At 44.7% G+C, this 18081-nt stretch overlaps 1 protein-coding gene across 2 annotated transcripts; it reads right to left on the bottom strand.

The window, feature by feature from the left end:
- Positions 1 to 5186: 5186 nt before the first annotated feature.
- On the bottom strand, positions 5187 to 14425 carry LOC106599932 (uncharacterized). Of its 2 annotated transcripts, none has more exons than XM_045720693.2 (21): positions 14284 to 14425; positions 14117 to 14175; positions 13951 to 14031; positions 13726 to 13850; positions 12984 to 13127; positions 12633 to 12716; positions 12377 to 12538; positions 12145 to 12244; positions 11710 to 11930; positions 10928 to 11084; positions 10540 to 10763; positions 10149 to 10269; positions 9624 to 9820; positions 9403 to 9517; positions 9020 to 9189; positions 8826 to 8923; positions 8554 to 8684; positions 8190 to 8379; positions 5557 to 5698; positions 5380 to 5476; positions 5187 to 5302 (listed from the first exon to the last, which is right to left on the bottom strand). In XM_045720693.2, exons 1-21 carry the CDS (start codon positions 14304 to 14306, stop codon positions 5229 to 5231), a joined length of 2715 nt encoding a protein of 904 aa, XP_045576649.2. In that variant the 5' UTR covers positions 14307 to 14425; the 3' UTR covers positions 5187 to 5228. The 2 variants fall into 2 exon arrangements, with proteins under 2 accessions (XP_045576649.2, XP_045576650.2); XM_045720694.2 differs by having other exon boundaries at positions 10540 to 10751.
- Positions 14426 to 18081: the final 3656 nt, after the last annotated feature.

Raw genomic sequence — 18081 nt, 5'->3', positions numbered from 1 at the left:
AGTGCTGCTTTTGATACCATCGATCACCACATTCTTTTGGAGCGATTGGAAACCCAAATTGCTCTACACGGACAAGTTCTGGCCTGGTTTAGATCTCATCTGTCGGAAAGATAGCAGTTTGCCTCTGAATGGTTTGTCCTCTGACAAATCAACTGTACATTTCGGTGTTCCTCAAGGTTCCGTTTTAGGACCACTATTGTTTTCACTATATATTTTACCTCTTGGGGATGTCATTCGAAAACATAATGTTAAATTTCACTGCTATGCGGATGACACACAGCTGTACATTTCAAAGAAACATGGTGAAGCCCCAAAATTGCCCTCGCTAGAAGCCTGTGTTTCAGACAGAAGGAAGTGGATGGCTGCAAACTTTCTACTTTTAAACTCGGACAAAACAGAGATGCTTGTTCTAGGTCCCAAGAAACAAAGAGATCTTCTGTTGAATCTGACAATTAATCTTGATGGTTGTACAGTCGTCTCAAATAAAACTGTGAAGGACCTCGGCGTTACTCTGGACCCTGATCTCTCTTTTGAAGAACATATCAAGACTGTTTCAAGGACAGCTTTTTTCCCATCTACGTAACATTGCAAAAATCTGAAACTTTCTGTCCAGAAATGATGCAGAAAAATGTATCCATGCTTTTGTTACTTCTAGGTTGGACTACTGCAATGCTCTACTTTCCGGCTACCCGGATAAAGCACTAAATAAACTTCAGTTAGTGCTAAATACGGCTGCTAGAATCCTGACTAGAACCAAAACATTTGATCATATTACTCCAGTGCTAGCCTCCCTACACTGGCTTCCTGTTAAGGCAAGGGCTGATTTCAAGGTTTTTCTGCTAACCTACAAAGCATTACATGGGCTTGCTCCTACCTATCTTTCCGATTTGGTCCTGCCGTACATACCTACACGTACGCTACGGTCACAAGACGCAGGCCTCCTAATTGTCCCTAGAATTTCTAAGCAAACAGCTGGAGGCAGGGCTTTCTTCTATAGAGCTCCATTTTTATGGAATGGTCTGCCTACCCATGTGAGAGACGCAGACTCGGTCTCAACCTTTAAGTCTTTACTGAAGACTCATCTCTTCAGGGGGTCCTATGATTGAGTGTAGTCTGGCCCAGGAGTGTGAAGGTGAACGGAAAGGCTCTGGAGCAACGAACCGCCCTTGCTGTCTCTGCCTGGCCGGTTCCCCTCTCTCCACTGGGATTCTCTGCCTCTAACCCTATTACAGGGGCTGAGTCACTGGCTTACTGGTGTTCTTCCATGCCGTCCCCTAGGAGGGGTGCGTCACTTGAGTGGGTTGAGTCACTGACGTGGTCTTCCTGTCTGGGTTGGCGCCCCCCCCCCCCCCCCTTGGGTTGTGCCGTGGCGGAGATCTTCGTGGGCTATACTCGCCCTTGTCTCAGGATGGTAAGTTGGTGGTTGAAGATATCCCTCTAGTGGTGTGGGGGCTGTGCTTTGACAAAGTGGGTGGGGTTATATCCTGCCTATTTGGCCCTGTCCGGGGGTATCATCGGATGGGGCCACAGTGTCTCCTGACCCCTCCTGTCTCAGCCTCCAGTATTTATGCTGCAGTAGTTTATGTGTCGGGGGGCTAGGGTCAGTCTGTTATATCTGGAGTATTTCTCCTGTCTTATCCGGTGTCCTGTGTGAATTTAAGTATGCTCTCTCTAATTCTTTCTTTCTTTCTCTCTCTCTCTCGGAGGACCTGAGCCCTAGGACCATGCCTCAGGACTACCTGGCATGATGACTCCTTGCTGTCCCAGACCTGCTGTTTTCAACTCTCTAGAGACAGCAGGAGCGGAAGAGATACTCTCAATAATCGGCTATGAAAAGCCAACTGACATTTACTCTTGAGGTGCTAACTTGTTGCACCCTCGACAACTACTGTGATTATTATTATTTGACCATGCTGGTCATTTATGAACATTTGAACATCTTGGCCATGTCCTGTTATAATCTCCACCCCGCACAGCCAGAAGAGGACTGGCCACCCCTCATAGCCTGGTTCCTCTCTAGGTTTCTTCCTAGGTTTTGGTCTTTCTAGGGAGTTTTTCCTAGCCACCGTGCTTCTACACCTGCATTACTTGCTGTTTGGGGTTTTAGGCTGGGTTTCTGTACAGCACTTTGAGATATCAGTTGATGTAAGAAGGGCTATATAAAGAAATTTGATTTGATAATGAATTACACCCACCTGGTGTCCCAGGTCTAGATCAGTGCCTGATTAGAGGAGAACAATGAAGAAATGCAGTGGATCTGGCTTTGAGGCCCAGAGGTGAGTTTGAGGGTTATAGCTGTTCCTGCTCCTCACACTTCACCGTTTGAGTAATTGAATGAGGGGTTGTGTGTGTAGTTGGGTTTAGCTCGGCTATTAGACTACTCTTTAGTAAAGGTCGAATAGTCTATTGTTCAGCTATTAGCCCAACTATTAGCACAACCGAATGGCTCGCTTGTGGGCGTGCTGGCAGGATAGGGCAGCGTCTTCAGTTGCGCGTCAAGAATTCTGCATACAGTAGCACGTTTGTATGAAGGTGTGGTTAATCACAGGCAAATTGTTATATGCTATGGAGGTACATTTGTGTCGAGAGCAAAACCTTTATTTTCAAATAATTCTTCTGAAAGCACATTCCCGCCCCCGACACAAAAGGATGTCAAAGCGGACACCTACGAAGATGGCATCTCAGGTAAGCGGCACTGGGCTGTATTGACGCATCCTAAAAAATGACATGTGCTGCTTTAGATTGAACGGTCATATCTCAGTTATTGTTTTCTTTACTTTCAGAGAGCGAGCTGACCTGAGGACCAGGCAGTGGAAGCTTTATTGCTGGCATAAAAAGTGTCCATAACCAGAGGTAATTAAACTGTTCTGTTTTTTTTCTCCATGTCTGCCTGTCTTGTTGTACATGGAACCTGTCTCACATGCATGAATTACAAAACCCTTAAGATGTCAGCTGCTAATTTACTCCACATAAACACAGCCATTTTCACTGGACTATCTGTTGCTGCCAAGTCATGATTTCCCTGGGGGTTAGCCTCACAATAACCAAGTGGTGAGAAACACAGCCCTCTATATTTAAATATTTCAGGTACACTCTGAAAGAAGATACTGTGTGACGCAGACACCTGTTGGCATTATCCTCGTGGGTCTGTTTTTCAGCTTAAAGTACTCTGTAGCCACTAAATCCTCTAGGTTATATCAGCTGTTTTGGTGAACCCCTCCCGCATCTGAACTGGCTGACAGAGGGCACAGAATGATCATAGGTGAGATGTCACTTGATTGAGTCAACACAAAGTATTATTAAAGACATGCTTTACATTGAAATCCCAGAGTTAATGATCCAAGGTCAGTTTTGCATTTCACCTCCTGATTTAAGATGACTGACCATGTTAATCATGCTCTCTCGTCTGCAGGTATGTTTTGATGTGAGAGGAAGCCAGTCCCGTCACTGGCCCCCCCAAGGTTAGGAGACAGGTCATCACAATTGCGCTGAGAGAATATTAGGGTAGCACTGTCATCCATGAATCATATGCCGTCTGCCGCTGTTCTTACCTCGTCTTCTAATGCACACCATACGTGCATTGAAGTACAGATTTGCCTACCTTTATTTAACTAGGCAAGTCAGTTAATGACGGCCTTGTTCAGGGGCAGATTTTTACCTTGTCGGCTCGGGGATTCGATCTTGCAACCTTCCGGTTACTAGTCCAACGCTCTGGCCGCCCAAGATTGAACTTGCATTTTAATTGTATTATTATAAATACACTTCAATAAAGCATTTCATATTCTCCACTGGTTGAAATACTAGCCGGTGTCCTCAGATATGCATAGGGTTTTTTTCCCCCCTTTATATGAATTACAAATCAATCATGTTTAGTCTATTGCATAGTTACACAATGTGTAATCATTGATATCCCAGGAGCAGTAAACAGTTGAAGTGTAATACATGCATGCAGACACCGCATCATTTAAACAATGGCGTTTGATATGACTGAAAAAGAATCTGTCATACCTGAACCGCACATGATCAGTGAATATAGTCAATGTACAGGCTACAATATGGGGACTTGCATCCTTGGCACAATATATTCTACTCTAGGCTTCATAGATTGGTATGAACTTTACGTTTTAGGGTCCATACCCAGATCGGCTACATAGTCATTTTTAATCCGACACAATAAGCAAGTAAATAGTTAGCCAGCTAGATTCTTTACATCCACTGTTTCACAAGACAACAGCCTGGTTTGCTGGTTCTCAGGAGTCCCTAAAAAGACAAATTCATTCTCCTAACACTAGCTAATTTACCTTTGACAAAATATAGACGCACATTAACATATTCCTCTCAAATTGTACATTTGCTTGACTCGTTAAGACACCTTCCATCTGTTTTGTCAGCCAGCTTCGTTGAACGCCACAAGGCAAGGGTGGCTCGCGTCAAAATTCGTCTTTGGAACGATTGGTCATAACAAAACCTTGGGACCCAAATGCATAATGAGTGCGCCAACTCCCCCTTGTGGTGGTCTGGAGCAATGAAGCTGGGTACCTCTAAGTCCCGCAACTTTTAAAGGAGGAACCACTGTCTCTTCACAGTCCCCGCTGTTCCGTAAGGTGTTTCTTTGAATCTGATCCTGAGATTGTGAAGAGACCTGTGGTGGCATATGCATGGGTAGTTTTAAAAAACAGACAGCTCGGTACATTCAGCTTGTCAACACTTCTTACAAAAACAAGTAGTGATGAAGTCAAGCTCTTCCCATTTGAGATTGACATGCATATCATTAATAAAGAAATGTCCATATTTGGATGGAAACCAAGCTAGTGAGAGGTATCAAGGAAAGTTGTAATTTCAGTTGAAAATTAACACCGCTGCGCTCCCTGGGGCCTGCATCCAACCACAGCCCTGCTGGCAAACCACCATCTGCTATAACATTGAGTCAGTTCTTCCTACTGGACATTGGAAAGCTTTTGTTTTCACACCTATTGTTTGTCCTAGACGGGAAATTAGTGTGCAACACTTATCTCCGGTGGATGGTTCAGAGTTCCATGCTTACAAAAGGGTTGATTGATACACGTCAGATGACAAGCCTACTACGTCCACTAAAGTACATGCGCCGTGGTGTTAAATGCAAATCAGATACAATTAAGGTAGCTCCAACGGTTAGGATTGTTGCCGCGCAAGTAAAGCAAACTTAATTGTTATATAGAACACTTTATTTGACATGTTAGAACAAGACATTACACCCAAAGAATGTATCCAGAAGAAACATATAAATGATGTTCCTCAAAGAGGTCTTTGACATGTCGTTGACCTGTTGAGAGAGAGAGAGAGAACCCATTAGTTCAGTTATGGTCTGACAGGGTCTGAAAAGCATAAAACAAGACCGACCTCTTTTCGGGTTGTCCTGATTCACACATTGTCCACTACAGGGGCCACCAGTGGGACTACTGGCATCACAGATGACCACGTCACAATGGACAAAGACCTAGGAATCAAAGATTTTAAAAAAGGGATGATTGCCAGTCAAACAAAATTAACCAATAAAGATTGGGTGAACTTTGTTACCTGGCCCCTCGGCTCAACCGCATCCTCAGCGAAGGAAAACATATGGACCTCAAAGCGTTTGACGTGAGGGGGGAAGTGGACCCTGGCATCAGCTACCACCGGGTGGAGGACCACACGGTATGGATCCTCCGGGTTCTCACAGCTGCCAGTGTAGAGAGAGGGACTAAGTTAGGCACAAGAAAACGCTGTAAACCCCAACCGCCTTGTGTACGAAGTCTTATGGTGGTGTCACGACTGTCCTGTGAGGATCAGATCAATTTACAGGAGAAGTGGGTTCTTTCTCCCCCTCCAGTATGAACTAAAGGAATGTCTTTGTTAACAGGCTTTTCCCACCAAAACTCTTTTACCTTTGTCTTGAAAAAAGACAATTCTACATCCAACATGTATATTCAATTACATTGACATGAATGCATTCTCATGTGGTGAGATCTAAATGATCCAGAATGGTCAGACTACCTGAATATTGATCGTGGTTTAACCAAAAGTTGCCGAATATACAGTCGGTATCATCAACAACGCAATCATTTGAATTAAGAATTTCATGCAATTCTTCCGCTGTCGGAAAAATTGGTCACACAAAATAAATTCTACACCCACGGCATCGGATTCACACGTGGAGGACTTCTGTGAAGGGAGCAGCTCTACTATACAAAGTAACCGACGCATTGACAGTTTAGGCACACTTTTTAATTTGCATCTTTGGGAGGTTTCTTGTTTAACTGCCAGATATTAGCAAAAAGGGATTTGTGAAGAGAGACAAACGCCCACACCAGTACAAATCCACTTGATCTGACAGACGATGGCCAGAGCTTTCTCAGGATTTTGCACAACGATTTAAGCCAAGTATGATATAGTTGCACTTGAAGTGACAAATCTGAACTGCCCATTTCATGCACATGTGGTGTCTTTTCCTATGATATACAAAACATTTTCACACTGCTACCATTTAGTAAACAGCTGCAAAGTTACTCCCGTGACAGATGAGCCTTGTGTCCACATGGCCGCCGGAGCAAATTAAAATAGGGGTGCCAAATTTAAGTTTTTGCGACCATTTCCTAAAAACGGCAAAATTGCATGATTTGATAGCGTTTTGCAAACCCGATCCCCCAAATGAATGGTTTTGACCAATAAAGTTGCTTCACTACACTGCATCCAGTTACTGAAAAGGCACCCGCAAAATAAAGTGTCATTTGCCCATCTACCAAAGGTTGCAGTGTCCATTAAAATGTAGAAAAGTCATCTTTCAATATAGTTACCCAATTTCAATTCTTGAGATAAGATGGCAAAGTTAAAAATAGGCCAGCGGTTTCCATCTGTGGCGAAGTGCTCACCCAAATCAATGCTTATGACAAACCCAGCCAGCTACTCTTTTGAGTACTGTGCTGTAACATTTTTTTAGCTAGCAAGATGCTGCCACACTTGACCGTGGTATTTGTTCATGTTTAGCAACTCCCAATTAGCTCATTCCCCAGGTACAGGGAATTACATTGAAAGTGGCATCAACTTCTGGGGATCCTTTCAACTGATCCTATTCAGTTTCAAACATTAACTTCCATGCTGCACAGGCGTGTGAACCATCCTTTATGTTTAGTGCAATAACTGTTTTAAACGCAAGAGGTCACAATTCAACCCAAAACCAATCGGAAAGGCAAGCTAAGCTTGCCAGCCGCTCTTGATTTCCATTCGACTGACCATCAGTTCGGCACAACACTGAACTGTAGCAAACCAAAAGGATAACATTGAGTAAAAAGGTGTAGGTACAGGTAACGCCAACATAGTGTCTTAACCTTTTCACACGCGAGTTCCAAATATCTTCAACAGTCGCCCCAGTGGGAGTTTAGTTTATGCACGTGATGTCAGAATGCACTCACTGTTCCAAAATGTGGACAGATGACCTCAAACCAAGGCACACTACCTGGCAATTTTCTATAGGCCCTTTCAACGTCTAACTTTGCCTCATTAATTCCCAAAAGTAGCCCATTTCACGAGCCGGCCAAACTTTCCTTCAAGAGAAAGCCCAAGCATACAGACATTTGCACATCTAGTCAGAACAGGCCTGGCACATTTATTGCATTCCTATCAAAGTGCCTTATTTTCTGTGTAACGCATTGTCCTTTCTACTGTAGCATACCGTAAGTATAATGTACTTAACGTTTTATTCAGACAATGCGGTTTAGAGTCGTTTGTTGCATCATACGTTCTGTTCCAATGGTACGCTGCAGGGACCCCTCAGTGATAACAAACATGTGATCGTACGCGTAAAAAAATGGTTAATAGGGCCACCACGAACCACAATAGCTTCAATGCACCTTGGCATAGATTCTACAAGTGTCTTGAACGCAACACCATTCTTCCACGAGAAATTCCATCTTTTGTTGATGGTGATGTGAAACGCCGTCTCAGGCCCCACGCCAGAATCTCCCATACGTGTTAATTAAATTGGGTGGAGATCTGGTGACAGACCGCATACATTGTTTTAATGCTCAAACCATTGTGACCACTCATGACCTACGGATGGGGGCATAGCCACGGTAGCCAAAGTAAATGGCCTGCCAAGCATGATCGGTTGCTAATTACTCAGGAACCACACCTGTGGAATAACACTTGTTTAGGCCCAAAAAACAACAAGTTACCCATTAATGATGAGATTCCACCGGGGTCGGGAGTCGCGGTCCTCGTTGAGGGTGGCCCAGCAGTGGTCAAGCATCAGCGCAACCTTGGGGTCAGAGGACCTGGTCAGCTCCACCTCAAAGTGCAGAGGCTGTTTCAGGTATTTCACCACTGGATAGTCCTCCTCCTGGTAGAACGTGTTATACGAGGCGTCTGGAACACAGGACGAGACAACCGGGGTCGTGTTCAGTGGGCACAAAACAGCGAGGTACCATCTGAACTTGTCCATTGAGAAAGGCTCGTTTATCATATCCTGTTGTGCCGCGATGAACACTAATCACTTATAGCAAACGCTACTAGTAATATATCATATTTGTGCACGCTTACCCTGAGCGAGTCTCATTCTGACCATTAGTCGACCCGTCCCAGTCTCGGCAAAAGGCTCGTTGTCACGCGGCCTGGTGAGGAAGGCCAATGTGCGAGTGATGTTGACCACATAGTAGCAGGAAACCTTTAACCTAAAAAGAGGGATGTAGGCAACTTCAAGCAGTGGAGTGGACACACTGGTAGTAGAGGCACAAGTATTGAGCAATTGGTGAAGGAAGAAAAAACTACTATAAAAATCTAATAGCTACAATTGTGATGCGTAATGCACTCACTGATATTCGTCCTCTGAAGACGTCGTGGCATTCAGCTTCACCTCAAGTTCATCTGGCAAGGAGATTTCGTTCTCATACAGCATCACATTGTTGATAAACTATGTAGTAGAGGGGAATTGACTTATTACAGCCTGCAGAAGCAAACAGTCCGTAAATACACAGTACCCATCACCTCAGGGTAATAGTCATTTTACCTTCCTGGTGGTGCCACAGGAGTTGACAGTGAAGTGGAAGTAGGCGAAGCGATCGTCGCTGTAGGTGGGACCACAGGCGGGGTCGCTCAGGGTCAGTTGACCGGGGTTCAGATTGGGAGCAGACTCCACCTTCACCGCCAGCGCAGTCATCGTCCCATTAGAGAAACACTCTTGGAGGGGGGGGGGGGCAAAAGACATGTAGCTATCAGACCTGGATTCTGTGTTAATTGAGCTTGCCAAGCACAGTAGAACCAATGGAATAGCACCAAAAGTGCAAACCATGCCCATCTGGCACTACTATTAGACTCAGTATTTCCAAGGAACCCAGGTTTGGTAACCATGTCATACGACTATTTATCGGAAGTAATTGTTTGAGAACCAACCAGTCAGCGTTTTGAGGAAGCTGCAAGCCAGGGAAAAGTATTTGATGGTCATGTTGTTGTAAGGATTCAACAGAGCCACATCCAGTCTGCTCCTGACAGAGGACGAGTGAACCGACTGGGAACCAGTGGGAGAGTTCATTAGTCCAATATTGTATACAGGGTAAGGAAAGCGAGGCTAGCTGCAGCAATTTAGGTTAACATGTTTTGGGAGAGCATCGTACCTCAAACACTGCGTCCGGCGAAGAGAAGGGCAACGTGATGGTGAAGTCTGCGTCGCCCTCTGTTAAATACTGTTGAGCAAGCTCATGGTTAAGCAGCCGCTTGCCAACCAAGACCACGAAAAAGGGCTCTTGGTTGCTGTAGTCCACAGTGATGTGGAAGTTCTCCTGATCACAGTTGCCAGTGACTGAGGGTGGCACTACAAGGACAAACAGGGTTGTGTTCATTAAGCACAAAAAACAGGACTTGAACTTGTCCAAGAAGAAACCCTTGTTTTCGGTTGCAAAATCTTTTGCTACGGTGGGACTGAATAAACACGATCCTGGAAAATCAGGAACAGGACACTGGGTCCAAATACTCTAAAGCTTAACATTTTCTTTGTAGAGAGACCGCGTAGGAAAAGCCTACAGTATGGCTAGTTGGGCTCTCAAGTCCACCATGTGGCTTTCACTGCCAATTTCCTTTCAGGGCAATCATTAACGAGAGGAAACCATTCAACAGTAGTTTGGCGTAGTCCAGTTACATACCAATGTCCAGCAGTACAGCGTCCACAACGGCAGAGTGAGAGAAAGGAGCGTACTCTGGAAAGACGACCAGGCCGTAGATCAGCTGAAGAGTGAAGGTTGTGACACCTTGTTCCACCCTTTTCTGTAGTGAAGTTAAAAGCATCATTGTTGTAACAGAACTCTAGTCAACATCAAGTGACAACCAAGCACATATGGGGACTATTAAAACAATGTTGCCCTCATTCCTCTAAATCAAGCACTATTGGCAAGTGAATGCATACAACTGCCAAAATAATGGAAACACTTGAGTAAATGAGGGATACAAAGTACATTTGCACCATCATTTCTATTTTGTTGGTGGCCCACTTATTAGGGCATGTAGCGTGTGGCTTTGCATTTAACAGAAACACACCTCCTTAAAGACCACCGGGTCTGAGAAGGGCACCTCCATCCTGAAGGTCTTCAAGGTGTTGTCCAGGGATCTCTGCTCCTGAACATTGAAGCCTCTGGCGTTGCACTCTGCAACAGTTAGCACCATGGTGGGAAAGGTGATGTTCAGCAGCTCCACATCAAGGTTGAAGGTCCCCAACTCAAGCACAAACACTGCCTGCTCAGGAACCGTGTCTAAGGGCGTGTCTGTTCATTGGCAAACATTTTGAAATGCGGTACAATGGAAGTCGAAAATGGACATTTGTTATTGGAGAAGTCCGGGTATTGCCTCCCCGTTTCAGTCTTGTGCCTAATGAACAACCCAGGCATCCCAAATTACCATAGGCACCATTTAACTAAACCAGACTCACAGTTGCGAACTTGTGGAGGCCTGGCCATCGGAGGTGTTGTGATAGGGAAGAGGACTTTGTATCTGGTGTCCTCGTGTGCGACCTCCTCGATCCACAGCAACTCAAGCATGGGCTCAATGGTGTAAGTGACAAAGTACTTGTCATCCTGAATATGGCTCTGTAAGGGAGACGAGTGATGCATTCAGGCTGTAATACACAATTGGAGTGCCAAAACAGGTTTTTAAAAAAAGCCTACCGGTTATCTGTGTGGTTTGTCCTCCAGCCGCTCGTAATTTAAAGACAAAATATCCAAAGGAAAGTATTGTTTACCAGACTTTAGAGAGCTGGTAGGTATATGGTTGTCAACTTGCATTTTCAAAGCAACCGACACGCAAATGTAAACAGTAGCCGAGTGTAACCGAGCGTTGCTTGCATTCAGTTGCCAGTGGCAAAGCTACCGGCTCCCTAAAAAGCCTGGTAAACAATACTTTAGTGTGGATATTGGTCTCAAATTTCAAGCGGTAGAGTATGTTTAAATGTAATTTTATGCAACATTCACACGATTTTGCAATCCAATGTGTCAGGCTGTATACACACCCACCGATCCATTGTATATTAGCCTGATTAAGCAGACAATTGCTCAATAAGAAACATTTTACACAAGACAACGTTTCTAGGAGTTTACCCATGAGAGATGGCAAAGGGTTACTGCAAAGCACTGACAACTGCTGCTGTAAAAAGGGCTCTACAAATAGATTTGACTTAGAAATTAAACAGGAACATTTTAGTCATCCAACGCTGACCTTGAAATAGCCGCCAACCGCCCCCACCGGAATTTCAACAATAATATGAGCCTCTGTGACTAAAACCGAGTAGTTTCTGGCAGCCATTTCCTCAGTGTCCAGCCTCTTAGCGTCAATTCCCATGTACACCTCCAACATGGTGAAGGCATCAGAGGAGAAAAGTGGGTCGATGTGCTTGGGCATGTACCAGGTGATCACTTCTGGAGTAAAGGCCACTGCCCCTGCAGTGAAACAAGAAGCCAAGTGCACATCATAACAGAACATTTTGCAACTGAAAACAAATGTGCCATTATTGAAAAAAAGTTCATCCCATTCAAAGACATTGTCCCAACTGAACACTACATAACACAAACGAAAGTCTTGTCTGGAGCCAATTAAGAAATGGGTTTATAGGTTCTTAAATTTGCCAAGTTAGTCCATTATTTCACACTCAACCTGGTGTTGGACAAACAGCCGTGGCATCTACGCGAGTCACCAGCCACTTCTGCTCAAAGAAGGTTGAGGTTGAGAGCACCCGCATCGGAACCCCAGCTACCTGTTCAGGGGGCAACCACACCAGGGCCGTGTTCAGTAGGGCACACCGTATTAACAATATGTTGCAGAGTTCAGGTAGGGCCACCGTTTGCTCTACTGAACATGACCCAGTTCATGGAGGAAGTGAGCTTACATTCTGGAGGTATGTCTCCTCTGCATTATGAGGGCTTCTTAACACCAGCCGTGTGGGAGTGTTGGCTATTGCATAGCCCTTTCTTTGGACCTCATCCACATTCATGACCTTCTTGCTAGGACTAAAAACGACTGCTGTCATTTTGTATCCTGAAGCAACAGCCTGTCTCAGGAAATGGAAACGTGAATTAAACAAACGCACATTTTGTTTAGCGCCATCCTGTCATTTTGTAGTGAAATTACAGAAACATGGCTACCTCAGCTCCTCTCCTTGCTTTCGGGCCTCCAGTGGGCTGTTCAGGGACGGTTTGGATGTCTGGAAGAGTCCTTCTGACAGACACCTAGAGAAGAAAGGCCATTATTCCCTATGCATTTTCTCCCTCCCATACAATAGGAACGCAATCTGTCCACTCGCCTCCTTAAATGCACTGAGAATAGGCCAAGATTCCTCGCCGCTAAAGTTGTCCTATGTGCATTTTGAAGAGGCGAGAGGAATTGAGAGACGGTCAAGACACAGAAGAAATGAAACACTGGACAATTGTAGCTCTAGACAGATCATTTAAGCTCCACTGTAAACATCTCCGTTGGGGCATGCTCTGCTCACTTGCCTCCATGTAGTTGCGGTCGCACAGAATCTCTCGGGAGGTCCAGGGGGTGTAGCTACAGGTTTTGCCCACTCTATACACAGGGTCTTCAGTCATGTGGTTTCCTGGCAGCCTGAACTGCATGACCAAGCTGAACATCTTATCATCCTAAAATTAAGGGGGGAAAAAAAAAAAGCCTCATTATATAGCAGAAAACAAATAATTCAGTTGACATTCATGCAAGTTAGAGACTGTGGCTATATGAATGCAGCTGCCACTGTATTGAAGCCACACTACAGGAGAAGAGCTCAGTAGTACACATCACTGCAGTCTGTATCAGAAAGTTGGCTGGCCCTCCATAAACTTCTGCTGTACCTTACTTCATCGTTAACTTAGAAGTAAGAGATACCAGACCCAGTCTCAGGGGTGGCTAACTATGGAGATCCACAGAGTTAAGTAAAACTGCTTAAATGTTTCTGGCACCGTACTTCTAATAACCTCCATGCTCTACGGCAACTCAGGCTGATTGAGGACCTTTTTACTGAAGAAAGTGTTTGTTTTCAATTATTTCATCTAGTGATGCAAATATTGACTTGTATCTTTGTGTATACAGGGCTCATCTGTAAAAGAGCCTGGCCTCAGCATGACTCCGTGTCAAAGGTTAAATAAAATGACGTTGTTACATTACGGGGTTGCAATTGCAGTGACACTGAAAGGCAAACTGTCCATTTGAAGTTAGAGCAAACACTACAGTGCTTAGGGTTACCATGGTCTGGGAAAAGCAGTTTTGAAGAGAAGCAAAAAATATGGCATTCCCCATTGGGTCAAATTTAAAGCTGAATCCACACTGAGTAGCAAGGCCAGGCGTCAGGTTTATGATTTGTGTGTCATCTGGAAGGGATGGAGATGGTGTGAACACAACAGTTGACAAACAATATCAATCCATGAATTATGAAAAGGAGAGAAAGAGAATCATACGAGACAAACTCACTGAAGACAGCGTCGACCTCTTCAAAAAGAGGAGCTACACTCAGACGAATAACGTTACCAAGGCATTCAGCATTGAGGTCATCTGGAATGGGAAAGCTTAGTTAAAAATCTAAAAAAGATATTGTCAAACGCTTAGTGCTTGAATTTGCAGGGTGCAAAATGCATACTTATAGAAGGCGTCTGTTGTGCTTGTATGCCCACAGCTGCCATCAATAGGCAAAACAACCTGTAAGGCATTTGACAAATTATTATGATTGATTGATTAAAAAAGGAGGAAGAAGACAACTCAAATGTTTGCGTCGCATAAGACTCTTCTAGGCCTGCTACTACTTACCCTGAGCCAAGGAAATTAACCATTGTAGAACAGAACTGTTTTGATGAAATACACAGCTACAGAATCTAATATTTGACCCAAGGTGTGCAGCCTACAGCCCAGGGGTATTCTACTTTTACCCTATGACAAAGGCTTCCCACACTCAGTCACCTGAACCCCAAAGGGCTGCACATTTTCTTTTTATTCCCCTAGCCCTACAAAGCTGATTCAAATAATCAACTAATCATCAAGCTTTGTTAATCTGAATCAGCTGTGTAGTGTTAGGACAAAAACCTAAATGCACACCAAGTTTGGGAAACGCTGCCCTACGAGCCTGCTGGTTTTCTGTTCTAACTGATAATTGAGGAAAATAAGAACAATCCGAAATTTCTTTTTGATACTGTCGCAAAGCTAACTAAAAAGCAGCATTCCCCTAGAGAGGATGGCTTTCACTTCAGCGGTAATAAATTCATGAACTTCTTTGAGGAAAAGATCATGATCATTAGAAAGCAAATTACGCACTCCTCTTTAAATCTGCGTATTCCTCCCAAAGCTCCGTTGTCCTGAGTCTGCACAACTCTGCCAGGACCTAGGATCAAGGGAGACACTAAAGTGTTTTAGTACTATATCTCTTGACACAATGATGAAAATAATCATGGCCTCTAAACCTTCAAGCTGCATACTGGACCCTATTCCAACTAAACTACTGAAAGAGCTGCTTCCTGTGCTTGGCCCTCCTATGTTGAACATAATAAACGGCTCTCTAACCACCGGATGTGTACCAAACTCACTAAAAGTGGCAGTAATAAAGCCTCTCTTGAAAAAGCCAAATCTTGACCCAGAAAATATAAAAAACGAATCGGCCTATATCGAATCTTCCATTCCTCTCAGAAAAAGCTGTTGCGCAGCAACTCACTGCCTTCCTAAAGACAAACAACGTATACGAAACGCTTCAGTCTGGTTTTGGACCCCATCATAGCACTGAGACTGCACTTGTGAAGGTGGTAAATGACGTTTTAATGGCATCAGACCGAGGCTCTGCATCTGTCCTCGTGCTCCTAGATCTTAGTGCTGCTTTTGATACCATCGATCACCACATTCTTTTGGAGCGATTGGAAACCCAAATTGCTCTACACGGACAAGTTCTGGCCTGGTTTAGATCTCATCTGTCGGAAAGATAGCAGTTTGCCTCTGAATGGTTTGTCCTCTGACAAATCAACTGTACATTTCGGTGTTCCTCAAGGTTCCGTTTTAGGACCACTATTGTTTTCACTATATATTTTACCTCTTGGGGATGTCATTCGAAAACATAATGTTAAATTTCACTGCTATGCGGATGACACACAGCTGTACATTTCAAAGAAACATGGTGAAGCCCCAAAATTGCCCTCGCTAGAAGCCTGTGTTTCAGACAGAAGGAAGTGGATGGCTGCAAACTTTCTACTTTTAAACTCGGACAAAACAGAGATGCTTGTTCTAGGTCCCAAGAAACAAAGAGATCTTCTGTTGAATCTGACAATTAATCTTGATGGTTGTACAGTCGTCTCAAATAAAACTGTGAAGGACCTCGGCGTTACTCTGGACCCTGATCTCTCTTTTGAAGAACATATCAAGACTGTTTCAAGGACAGCTTTTTTCCCATCTACGTAACATTGCAAAAATCTGAAACTTTCTGTCCAGAAATGATGCAGAAAAATGTATCCATGCTTTTGTTACTTCTAGGTTGGACTACTGCAATGCTCTACTTTCCGGCTACCCGGATAAAGCACTAAATAAACTTCAGTTAGTGCTAAATACGGCTGCTAGAATCCTGACTAGAACCAAAACATTTGATCATATTACTCCAGTGCTAGCCTCCCTACACTGGCTTCCTGTTAAGGCAAGGGCTGATTTCAAGGTTTTTCTGCTAACCTACAAAGCATTACATGGGCTTGCTCCTACCTATCTTTCCGATTTGGTCCTGCCGTACATACCTACACGTACGCTACGGTCACAAGACGCAGGCCTCCTAATTGTCCCTAGAATTTCTAAGCAAACAGCTGGAGGCAGGGCTTTCTTCTATAGAGCTCCATTTTTATGGAATGGTCTGCCTACCCATGTGAGAGACGCAGACTCGGTCTCAACCTTTAAGTCTTTACTGAAGACTCATCTCTTCAGGGGGTCCTATGATTGAGTGTAGTCTGGCCCAGGAGTGTGAAGGTGAACGGAAAGGCTCTGGAGCAACGAACCGCCCTTGCTGTCTCTGCCTGGCCGGTTCCCCTCTCTCCACTGGGATTCTCTGCCTCTAACCCTATTACAGGGGCTGAGTCACTGGCTTACTGGTGTTCTTCCATGCCGTCCCCTAGGAGGGGTGCGTCACTTGAGTGGGTTGAGTCACTGACGTGGTCTTCCTGTCTGGGTTGGCGCCCCCCCCCCCCCCCCTTGGGTTGTGCCGTGGCGGAGATCTTCGTGGGCTATACTCGCCCTTGTCTCAGGATGGTAAGTTGGTGGTTGAAGATATCCCTCTAGTGGTGTGGGGGCTGTGCTTTGACAAAGTGGGTGGGGTTATATCCTGCCTATTTGGCCCTGTCCGGGGGTATCATCGGATGGGGCCACAGTGTCTCCTGACCCCTCCTGTCTCAGCCTCCAGTATTTATGCTGCAGTAGTTTATGTGTCGGGGGGCTAGGGTCAGTCTGTTATATCTGGAGTATTTCTCCTGTCTTATCCGGTGTCCTGTGTGAATTTAAGTATGCTCTCTCTAATTCTTTCTTTCTTTCTCTCTCTCTCTCGGAGGACCTGAGCCCTAGGACCATGCCTCAGGACTACCTGGCATGATGACTCCTTGCTGTCCCAGACCTGCTGTTTTCAACTCTCTAGAGACAGCAGGAGCGGAAGAGATACTCTCAATAATCGGCTATGAAAAGCCAACTGACATTTACTCTTGAGGTGCTAACTTGTTGCACCCTCGACAACTACTGTGATTATTATTATTTGACCATGCTGGTCATTTATGAACATTTGAACATCTTGGCCATGTCCTGTTATAATCTCCACCCCGCACAGCCAGAAGAGGACTGGCCACCCCTCATAGCCTGGTTCCTCTCTAGGTTTCTTCCTAGGTTTTGGTCTTTCTAGGGAGTTTTTCCTAGCCACCGTGCTTCTACACCTGCATTACTTGCTGTTTGGGGTTTTAGGCTGGGTTTCTGTACAGCACTTTGAGATATCAGTTGATGTAAGAAGGGCTATATAAAGAAATTTGATTTGATAATGAATTACACCCACCTGGTGTCCCAGGTCTAGATCAGTGCCTGATTAGAGGAGAACAATGAAGAAATGCAGTGGATCTGGCTTTGAGGCCCAGAGGTGAGTTTGAGGGTTATAGCTGTTCCTGCTCCTCACACTTCACCGTTTGAGTAATTGAATGAGGGGTTGTGTGTGTAGTTGGGTTTAGCTCGGCTATTAGACTACTCTTTAGTAAAGGTCGAATAGTCTATTGTTCAGCTATTAGCCCAACTATTAGCACAACCGAATGGCTCGCTTGTGGGCGTGCTGGCAGGATAGGGCAGCGTCTTCAGTTGCGCGTCAAGAATTCTGCATACAGTAGCACGTTTGTATGAAGGTGTGGTTAATCACAGGCAAATTGTTATATGCTATGGAGGTACATTTGTGTCGAGAGCAAAACCTTTATTTTCAAATAATTCTTCTGAAAGCACATTCCCGCCCCCGACACAAAAGGATGTCAAAGCGGACACCTACGAAGATGGCATCTCAGGTAAGCGGCACTGGGCTGTATTGACGCATCCTAAAAAATGACATGTGCTGCTTTAGATTGAACGGTC

This window comes from Salmo salar, chromosome 06 (assembly GCF_965601325.2).
Source record: "Salmo salar chromosome 06, fSalSal1, whole genome shotgun sequence".
NCBI classification, from domain to species: domain Eukaryota; kingdom Metazoa; phylum Chordata; class Actinopteri; order Salmoniformes; family Salmonidae; genus Salmo; species Salmo salar.
This window is presented reverse-complemented; position numbering and strand designations above follow the sequence as displayed.

What these genes read in the sequence shown, in the direction of transcription:
- LOC106599932 (XM_045720693.2), bottom strand. Translation starts at nt 14,306, where the DNA reads ATGGTTAATTTCCTTGGCTCAGG. An exon ending in AAGCAAGGAGAGGAGCTGAG is followed by an intron (nt 12,539 to 12,632) that starts GTAGCCATGTTT and finishes TTCCTGAGACAG; the next exon opens with GCTGTTGCTTCAGGATACAA. An exon ending in CAGAATGAGACTCGCTCAGG is followed by an intron (nt 8,380 to 8,553) that starts GTAAGCGTGCAC and finishes CCTGTGTTCCAG; the next exon opens with ACGCCTCGTATAACACGTTC.